Below are 11,421 nucleotides of genomic sequence, written 5' to 3'. Positions count from 1 at the left end.
CATAGTATGACATTTTTTTTTCTATTTTACATTATACAGTCATACTATATAAATAAGCAATAACAGTATTCTACATAAATAATTTTGATAGAAATCATATTCTTTACAGAAAACCTATTATATATATTTACATGGTTATCTTACCATACACACAAAAAGACTAACGAAGTATACGAAGCTTTGCTAATGACGAAGACCCATCATCAGAGCATTTACAAAAAACTACACATTTGACAATCTACTGAACGGTTTAGGATGGTACGACCAGAGTAATTCAATGTACTATCCGTGCTGGATCGCTTGTTTTTCTTTCTTCAGCATCTGTTTCTTTTTTTTTTTTTTTTTTTTTTTTTTTTTTTTTTTTTTTTTTTTATGCTCTGCAAGTCTATTCTTTGAGACCGTCATACTTTGTTAGTGTGTGTATTTATACACACCTCTTAGAGAGTCACTCATATAGAAATTAGCGCTTTTTACTTTCAATATCTATAAAAACCGAAGGCAAATTTAATTTGGAGGACATACTGACTTAGAAAGTAGTACGAAACACAGTGGTAAGATTTCTTAGACAGTGTTCGTTGTTTACAACTGAAAAATACGTCATGTTATGACGTCACGAACTGTACGATTAACAGCTTAAAATAAACGTCGTCATGTTAGCTGTAAACAATACAAAAGAAACTCGTATCGCTCTATTTCACTGCACTTTTTATTCTACGACGTTACGTCCTCCATATCTTAATTTTGTCTTCTGTTTTCATTGTTTTGAAAACAAAAAGTGCGAATTTTATTCAAATAACTCTTAAGATAGCCATGCAATTCGGGATAGCACATCATTATTATTTTATCTGGATGATGACAGATACAAGGATAATATAACCAGTCAACGGATCATATCCAAATATTATTGGCCATCCTAATCAACGAGGGATGGAAAGGGAAGTACTGACAACACTATCATTATATTGCATATAAAACACGCGAGAGCGTTGCAATTCCCAGCACGTACCATGGAAAGCCAGGGCTATTCACCAACTCAGTGTTGCTTGTGCAGTACATGGATGCAGACAAAGATGAAGTTGTGAACGATTATGTGTGAAACTGAACCTCTTTAAAGCTACGCCCTCGAAGGTGGAGCAGCGCGCGAGTAAAGTTTGAGATTACCCGTGGAAGAAACGCAAAGGAACAGCAAGTGGTCTCCACGAAGTCTGTTGGAAAGAAGCCTTGCCATATCAGATGGTGGTTTAGTACGCAGCAGCATTATGACAAAATTGTAAGCCTGTGGAAGAATCACTCCGCGCAGGGTAACGCACATGGACTTCATAGCATCCATTACTTCACACACCGGGGAACCGCAAAATCGTATCACGTTGGGTTCTCCATCAATTTACAGATGTTCAAAAAATTGATACGTTACACGTGCAAGTGACAATTTGGTACGTTATTGGTGTGGAAAGAATGCATTTCTGGATCGGATCATTTCCGTGGATGAAATGACCGCTCAATGAATGGAACGACCCATTGTTCCCTCACCTCGGCTTAAAAAATTGCACTGAGAACCCAAGAATCAAAGTGGCATATGTTATAGAGGGTCATTTCATGCTATATAATGCAATTAGTCCAGGACAGACAGTAAATACCGCATACTTCCGTCAGTTTTGAGCATGTCCGTCATTGTGCTGTATGACAATGCTTCTTTTGTCCTCACTACAATCGTTGAGATGCAAGGTTAATGAACATTCCCCATATTTCTCATATGTGAACCCATGTTACTTTGATATCTTTCCCAACTGAAGGACCACTTAGATTTCCCATTAAATACGCCATTCTTCATGCGATAAGGCGCTGTCGTAAACATCAAGAAAAACGTCGAACGTCTTCCAGCAGTGTAACAGTGGGTCATAATATAGGTGAAGATTGCATTGTAAACATAAATGTTTGTACGTTATACCATGAACTATTTGTACTCTATGGATGTGTTGCCATGACTCTTTCCACCCCTAGGATGTATGTTATACTTTTTTATTGATATGCCTTATTTTACATGCCTTTAAAGGAAAATGTTTTTTAAAAATCTATAAGACACAATATAACGAAGATACGGAAGGTCACAACTAAATATACGTATATATTAGTTATTAACATGAAATTCATATCATTATCTTGGCCCAGAGGATTTTGTCATTCAAACACAAAATTTTTGGTGTAAATATCTTATTAAGTAGCGAGTTCATTTGACTTTAGATTAGTTTAAATTTAATAGTGGAACATTCCTCGAATACAGACAACAAATAAACATTGAAAAGCGACATTTTTTCGGAAAACTACCTAATAATAACTATTACTTTTGGAAGTGCTAACAACTTAGTAACTCAAACACTCCGTCAGTTTACAGTCATAGTGCAGATAACTGTAAAAAGCTGGGAAAACGTCTTGCTACACATGTTTGGACATCCTTACTATTAAAGCTTGGAAAGATTCTTTTTTTTTTAAATATCTCTTTCTTTTGCATTGGTATAACATCAGGCACCTAGTTACTTATCACTTAGTTGTCACACAAGTCAGTGAAAAGCTATATTAGGCATGATTTATTACTAATTTATAACGAAAATTCACACTCATAGTACCGTATATTTCTACCGCAAACAGTGACATCTTATTTTTACAAGATAATCCAAATTTGTGAAAAGTATATTTTAGGGAAGAGATTGGCCTGTGGATTCACCACAACTATCGCAATACACTAACGAGCATGTATATGTACGCAAAATGTCGAAATTATCAAACTATATATCTCCTTTAGCTTCTTTATACATGGGTACGATATCCAAGACATCGATAAGCGAGTATTCATTGTGTAAACCAAATATAATCGGGTGGATTGGTGTCAGAAAAATATGTAGGTGCATGAGAGGATGATTCAAATTATCAAAAAAATTGGTTACTTACCAATAAATCCTCCCATGGGAAAATTAAACGCTCTCCATACGTTTCGGAACACCAAGCTAGCTCTGTCCTCAGTGGCAGGGTAACAATGATAAAAACAGATGAGAGAAAAAAAAAAAAAAAAAAAAAAAAAAAAGGAAAAGGAATATATACCATCAATAAATATAACATTAAAGATGGGTGCCAAAATACCACTAGCGGAGCACAGTGCGAAAGAATGAGCTGAGTTGAAGGAAGCGTAATGTCCATGTAACGTCACTATTGCCAGATGCAAAAAAATACATAAAAGGTAGGTAACCAGATCCTATCAATGTTGCCAATATCCAGACTTAAAGCCAGTTTATATTTATAAAAAAAAAAAATCTTTAATCTTCCGTTATTCCTTTGTTTTTGCTCAATCTATCACATTAACCTGCTTTATAATGTGTGTATGTTACTTTATGTTAATATTTATTGCTGGTATGTATTCCTTTTTCCTTCACCTTTTTCCTCTCATCCGTTTTCATCCTTGTTACCCTGCCATTGAGCTTTGTGTTCCGAAACGTTATGGAGAGTGTTTAATTTTCCCACGGGAGGATATGTTGGTAAGCAAGTTTTTGTTAATTTAGAAATCTCGAATTAAAATATGTGTATCTATATACCACACATCTCAACAAGAATTACGTTGAAAATTTGACCTATACACTTAGTTACGGGAATTTTCATTAAGATTTGAATAATAATAATAAAATTTCTGTACATGATTCTTGGACGTTAAGTTTTCATCGAATACTGATTCCATCCCTCCACCCCCTTTAAAAAAAAAAAATCTATTCCTATTATTGTACTGGCATTTGCGAAAGAGCCTATGATCATAATCAAGCATTATCATCGAACTTGCCGCAAGCAACAATAGCGTTATTGACGATTTTTTTTTTTTTTTAATTTCTTTAATACCGTTAAGTATAGAAACACACTTATATAAACATTCATTTACGACTCATCAAACAGGACTCAAAAATGTATATACATGCTCGTGACATTCATTGCGTATTAAGGCGAAGTCAACAGGCACGTTAAATCAAAGTAAATATATACTATGTCTACATTACAACCATACAAATTTCAGTCTATTTTCTTGCAGTGGTGCGATCTTTTTCGCATACATATATTATAATGAACCAGTATGATTATAATATTTTTCATGTATGTTTAACTATTTTCTTCCCACTGCATTCTTGTGCACTTTCCTTACACAAACTCTCCTTCGGCTCATTACTTAAACATACAGGATATAAAATGAAAGGACAAAGTAAACGTAAAAGTCGTCATTAATCATCGAAATAATAGTCAAATTTATTAACTTACGTTATTTTGTTACCACTATTCTTTCAGAATTATCGTTTAACTACGTATTCAAATAGCATTCATGTCTATTTCACGTACTAAATGCAGTATTTGGGCAACATGTCGAACGTTAATTTATTACAAATTATTAATTTTAAAATCACATACATTAATATCTAGTAAATTATAACTGTAAGAATTTAAAATAACAATTTTGCCACGCAATAGTATTGTTTACTTACTTCACAAGATATTATGTTCAGCCGATATCCTATATTCTCTAATAGACGTGAATTCTTCCACTACGTACAATCTTGTTAAAAAAAAGAAAAGAAGAAAAAAAAAAAGACACTGGCCACAATCTTCTTTGAACAGTCCTGAATCCAGTACCGGTCGGATGTTCCGGCTTCGCTTCCCAGGAGGATAAAAATTCGAGTAGTGATTCGCCTTTCAACTTAAGCACTTGGGTCATATATCTCGGTAGTGACAAGAAATATTCACTTCAAAATCGTGAACTATCATTATTTATTAAACCATCATCATCATCATTATTATTATTATCGATAAGATTTACTTTTGTTATTATTCTTTTGGCTGAGAAAAACAAAACATTTGAAACACCTCAAACCATTCACAACTGCCCACATAATACAGTAAAGTATATGAAATAAACAAGTCTGCAACAGAACTTTGCTACAAAAACAATCATAAAAAACACACAATGCTTTTACATTATTTCTTTGTACATAATAATATTCTTTACTTCATGATCTTCATATTGCCTCAGTTCGTTCAAATGAATTAGAAGAAAACTTCATTGTACTTATTGTTGACTCATTCAAAATATATATATATTTAATATTACAAATGGAAAAACCGAAAAAAAAAATACCACTATACAATAGAACACAATTATAAGATCACTACAACAAAGAAAGTAATAGTATCAAATAGTGACTAGCGAACAGCAACAAGTGAATGTTGGCATATTTGTATGGACAGCAATTACCTTCTATATACAGAAACCAAATCGCACCTATCATGAACATATGTTCCACAACCTCTTAACAAACAAGGCGCATACATAAATTAATATGTATTTCTTAACTGCCTAATATATAAAAGGGAAATAATTACATAAAGACATTTTACTTATTAGTTGCATTCTCAGGATTTTATGCTTATGTACAGTCGCATAGAAAAGTTATATCTCGTTCATGAAAAATTTTCAAAATAGTTCTATTTAGGCTACACAAAATTCTGCAACAACTTATGAAGCAATATACAGATTTTATATTTCCTGTCCTTATTTATTGAGATTCTCAGTTAAACAAGTTTATATCTGTAACAATGTTTTGATAGAAATATTTGTCTAAATACCCTATACTCATATTACCTTAAATCCTTCCATCCAATATACTGCGTATTACCTGCACAAGGTAATAAAGCACACTAGAATAATTTGATGAACCAGTGAGTGTTGCTAGATACGGAGTTTCTCAGATTTCTGATCATACATTTGGAAAAAAAAAAAGTCTTTTTTTCCATAGAAGTATGTTGTTTTCCTTATCTAGAAAATATCACGATCTTAATTCCTCTAATGATACTAAAAGTGAAGTGAGTAAATGGCTACACAAAAATTAACGAAATTCTTATGCCTTTCTGTAACACATTTCTCACTAATTTATTTGCAAAAAAACAATAACCTTTACTGTCGACTGTACAAGCAAATTGGTGTCATTTATATTGTGTAATCCTCATATCAAACACATTTTCGAAGAGTCTACGCATCGTAAAGGAGAAGTCCTGCACATTGAAAGACACTCAGTTTCAAAGTTACATTTGTTAACGTGTAATATCTCGGGAACACGGCCACCAGATAAACCTTTAGTTATAAAAAACACTCCCCAACTTCCTTCTTTTTCTATAGGTCTCCGAAGACTTCTTCGCAAGTATGGAAAAATATTTTAAATGGAGGAGAAATTAGTACTAATATAAAAGATACTTGGTGATGGTGGTAGTATAACCTTCTGCAAATTTGTTGGAAAGGGTATCTGCCAACAGTGAACTAAATGACTAAATTCCACGAGGACAGTTATAATTTAGACTCAGTACTTTTCTACAAATAAAAAGATAAATTAGATACAAAAGGGCAGGAAAAGGAAATCAAACATATGTCAAATACTCGCACGGATCTGTAAGTTGAAGTTTGTCTGAAGAAGGACACAGTAATGGAGGCAGTCGAAATATCGATCAAATCATCAAACACGCAAAATCCAACTAAGTTTTATTGTTTATATAGTAAATCAACACTTGCTCCTTTCTTCAAATCAAAAAATACACACGTTTAATAGAGTATCTACGAATTTCTTTTAAACTTTGATTCAATGCCGCCACATGCATAGTAGCAGGGTCATCTTTAGATTCTTATTAACTTGAAGTTAAATTTGCGCTATTTTATACGGAGTTTGTTAGTGAAATCAGGCAATTTGGCATCGGTGGATAAAGCTAGTACAGGCAACTCACAGCCTTGATTTATCATTTAGTTGTAATGGAGTCGCAGAAAGGTGCGAAGAGAATATTCGCTATTAAAGGCTATTACAGAAACAATGCTGGTTCACGTGTTCATGCAGGTTGTACTTCGGAAACGTGTTACTATGGATGGGTCAAGCATGACGTATTTCAGCCAGTAGTTCAGGCATTATTTGTATCCGGTAAGTTTACAATGGAAGAGAGAAGTGCAATTTTTGTATAAGTTTTCGAAGAAGGATTTTTAATGAGCTAGTGGATTAAAGATAAAGAAGGTTAAGGAAACTTATTTAAAAGGAAGTAGAAATGCTTTCAAAATTTTAAGTTAAAATCCAATCGTAAAAAGACCATTGGGAAGAACTAGGCACAGATGGGAGGGCAATATTAGGATGGATTTCGGAGAAATACGAATACAAAATAGAAACTGGCTGAGGACAGAAGTCAATGGATGCGGCATTGAACCTCTGGATTTTATAGATCATAGAGTGAGTGTGTTAGTTAATAATAATAATAATAGTAATAGTGATAATAAAAAGCTAAGATCGAGATCATAACTTTCCAACTAAGTGTCTTCAATAAGCACTGGAACATCCTCTCTTTATACATATATATATCACAATCTCCTCATCAAGAATGTTCCAGTTAATCTTCCCAAATACATTCTCACGATCAAAATAAATTATTACAATTTTTATAAGCACATCGCACAGAGAAGTTGTTTCTATTGAAACGAATGAATACAAATACTGTAAATTGTATTCTACAGTCTATTACATGATTGGTTTGGAAGAACTCACATTTATATGAAGTACAAGGTACTTTACAGGAGGACGGACAACAGCAGCCTGATATTTCGTTCATGAGAACACTGATTATCCATATTTAATACACGTAACATACATATCGGTATCTTCTGTTGTGAATGTCCTTCCACGTATTACCGTAAACTGAGCTCTCATGGGTGCGGTTTCCATGCATGAGAATTGACCCCTTTTCCTTTAGAAACAATCAGTCCTGCGTCATTAGCAGACTCCTTTCTTTACTTTTCTAGCGAATGTTTTCAAACATCACTTCCCAACATATTCTATGAAATTCGTATTGTCAGACACTTCTTCGAAAATAGCTTGAAGTGTCAGGAAACACAGGTTCGATTCCCGGTGGGAATCCACACGGTTTGAATCCCGTGCTGAACTGCAGGTCCACGTTTCATATAGCCTTGGTGCTGAACAGGTACATTAAACTCAGAAATTAATCAACCAACTATTATGGCATTGCTAAATGTAACACAAATCATCGAACAGTGCATACTTTTTCTTTTGTTAAAACAATCATTTTCATTTACAGCTTCTCTCTTACAGAGATGCACGAATGCTTCATTTACCCATTTATAATTATGATATTATTGTAATTATGAACAACTACAATACAACGTATGCTCCTTTGCTTTCGACTCTTACGGCGTAAATATATTTTACAAAATATATCAGATTAAATGTCTTATTCCTGAAAGTACCTTCTACTTTCTATCTAATACCCTGACCTTCTGGCCTCTCTTTTCTATTGTATATGCAAGATGGAAGAACAAAACGCTACAACCAACTCTAATCATAACACTAAGGCTACGTTCTTAGGTCCATCCCTGTTAAACAACTTAGCACCATATCTCGATACCTCGTCGTACAATTGTCAAAGCATAGAAAACATGTTTCCCAATTTGTAAGGTGAATCTCACGACTATAATCTTATAATATGAACAATATAAGGAACATATTATGATAACAACGAAAATATCATGCCACTTTAGCAAGTAACTACTGGTACAAACAGGCACATGGCATCTTAAGTGCTAATAATACTCACACATTTCTGCTGATGAAATAGATGTAGAAAGAGCGTAGTTTTCTTTTTCTTTGTTTCTTTAAACTTCACAAAAGACAGTCAGTCAGGCAACCGAGAGCAGCAGGATCACAACTTTGGCAATTTATGAAGAGAAACGGTACACCACTTGTTTAAGAAGAACGGGGAGAAAATAGACCACATCATATTTACTTCACGTAAGTCTATGATGTGAATCAATGAAGTTATTTTATATCATTCTGCTGTGATTCACCAAGATCAGAAGATCGATCACGGAAGAAGCCGGATTTTGTCTTACATTCTCGAATCGTAACTGTCATGAGATTCACAGTCACATCTGTAATGAAGATTTGGTCAGCAAGAGGATTTCTTGCATGCCAATATTCAGAGCCAGGACTAATAACTTCCACAATTTCTTCGGTGATTTTATCACTGTCCTCTGACATATGACCGTTGACAACTGTTTCACTTTCAACACCAGCACTACCACTACCAACCGAAGGGGCTTCAATATTTGATAGATTCTCGTGATCAGATATATTGCCATTAGGCAAATTTTCCCCACCCATCTTTTCACTAGAAGGCGCTATTGCAGCAGGTTTAGCTTCCTCTTCACCAGATTTGGTAGCTGTAACTGGGTGAAGAATCGGAGTTGTCACTGGAGCTTGTTGAGGAACTGGTGTTACGCTACCCACAGCCGTCAGAGTTGGTGCAGGTCTTTTACTATCACTTCCGGCCGGTGGAGGGCTACCAATTCCAGAAGTGGACGAGGAGCGCGCAAATGTCGGAGAAGCTACTGGGTGCGGGGATTTGGGGGGATGTGGCGACTTAGGAGGAACATCTTCACTTTCCGTAGCAGGTTCCCCAACGGATCGAGAGCCCGTAGATGCCCTACGATTTACTTGCTGAGGCTGGGGGGAGGCTGCGGGAGGGGACTTCACTGGTACGTCTGTGGATGATGTTGAAGACGATAAGGGTTTGACTGGGACAAGCTTTGGGATTTTGGCTGGCGGGGGACTTGTACTGCCACTTTTAGCTGTCGTAGCTACAGGAGGAGATGACACTGACACTGCTGATGAAGACGTGGCCGGGGTACTGGATCCGGAATTGGAATTGCTATTTGTTGAAGTTGTGGTTATTGTAACGCCTATCTTCCCCGATTCCGCTGATAAAACCTCCGCTTTGCGTTTTGTTGTCTCTTTCTTTGGCTGTTCATCACCTGAAGTGTCAGCAGAATCCCCGGTATCTGTTCCTTGTTTGGTATCAACAGGTGCAGGTGACGGGACACTTTCCTCTGCAACAGCTGCCTCTGGAACAGCTTCATCCTGACTGCTCTCACCGCCATCGTTCACTCTCCCATCTTCACTCTGATCTTCCACATCACTCCTGTGACTCCTGGACGAGTAATGGTACTCCTGCTAAAGATGAAAACGAATAAAATTAGTGGTCTGAATATTCTGGAACAATATACTTCATCACATCTGTAATAACACTTATTCTAATAAAGTGGTTTTCAACCTTTTTTGTCTGACGACACACTTTATTGAGTATCCAGGACATCGCGATACACTTGTTTGATATTTTTATTATAAATAATAGTAATATATATATTATAATAGTAAAACCAATTAATTTTTATGACTCTATATAGCACTGAGAATTATTGCTACCGCTGGGGATGTTGACTGGTACAGTCTGTCTAGAATTTAACTCATTACTATTAAATTCCTGATTTCTAAATTCTAAAATTTCGCGACACACCTTACGGGACTGCGTAACACACCAGTGTCGCGACACATCGGTTGAGAACCACTGTTCTAAGCTATATTCATAAATGATGGACCTAACCGATTTTACACACACCAATTTCTCTTTAGGCGCTAATTCAAGCTATAAAAAGAGTGAAACTTGCACAACTGGCCACATTCCAACCCGAGTCTTCGGTTTTCCATGACGATGCGTTTACTATTCAGTCAGTCCACTGTGGAGCCATATATATTCTACCATAGATCTCAAGACTAACAAATGTATGGTGTTAAGGTAGCGCAGTGGGTAACACAACGGCACGGTAAGCCAGAGACCTGGTTCGAATTTCAGTCCAGTCTTTCCTTTTTCACTTTTTTGGAAAACACAATTCTTCACCTTAATAGATAGATTTTGTGAAAATTTCGTGATAAAAACTAGATATATTTTGAACAAAATCTTGCTCAATGAAAATAAAATTCTAGCATATCATTAGCGCTTAGCAAAGGAAAAAAAAAAAAGTCCGAAGATGAGATACACCAATCGATAGATCTTAATGTAGTGAATAAAATGATATGCGTCTGTGTAAATTTTCATACGCATTTTCTCGAAAATGGAGAAATACCAATTAATTTGTAAACCTGAAAATTGACGCTGCTCGAGAAATGTGCTACTTCATTGATATTGAGGGGGGCGCGGTGGCTCAGTGGTAAGAGCGTTCACCTCTGGTGCTTGGGGTCCCGGGTTCGATCCCAGCCCCCGCCAAGTGAACTTTGTGGTGGACAAACACCGTGCTCGTGGGTTTTCTCGGGGTACTCCCGTTTCCTCCCACTTTCTTCATTCCACCATTTCACTCATCTCTCATTATCACCGTCTCCTTTAGCCTAACCGGCATAGCCATGGGACGTAAAACTTACAGATTTCATTTCATTTCATTGATATTGAAATGAGTTCTTCATTATGACATTAGCCAGGGTCGACAGTTTTAATCTCAAATATATTTTGCTTAAAACACAAATAAAA

The 11,421-nt window shown here is 35.7% G+C and overlaps 1 protein-coding gene across 2 annotated transcripts in view; it reads right to left on the bottom strand.

Annotated features, from left to right (window-relative positions):
- Window positions 1–324: 324 nt before the first annotated feature.
- The window catches only part of Pc (chromodomain protein polycomb), a 36,019-nt gene continuing 24,922 nt past the window's right edge, over window positions 325–11,421 (bottom strand). The window contains exon 5 of one of the 2 annotated variants that reach the window (XM_081751192.1): window positions 325–10,070. In XM_081751192.1, coding sequence (XP_081607318.1) covers window positions 8,880–10,070 — 1,191 coding nt within the window. In that variant the 3' untranslated portion in view covers window positions 325–8,879. Of the gene's footprint in view, window positions 10,074–11,421 lie in introns of both variants that reach the window. The other variant, XM_081751191.1, reaches the window with a different exon arrangement.

The sequence above is a fragment of the Thermobia domestica genome, chromosome 3 (assembly GCF_964235325.1).
Source record: "Thermobia domestica chromosome 3, izTheDome1.hap1.1, whole genome shotgun sequence".
NCBI classification, from domain to species: domain Eukaryota; kingdom Metazoa; phylum Arthropoda; class Insecta; order Zygentoma; family Lepismatidae; genus Thermobia; species Thermobia domestica.
Note: the sequence above shows the minus strand (reverse complement) of the source record. Positions and strands in the feature narration are given on the sequence as shown.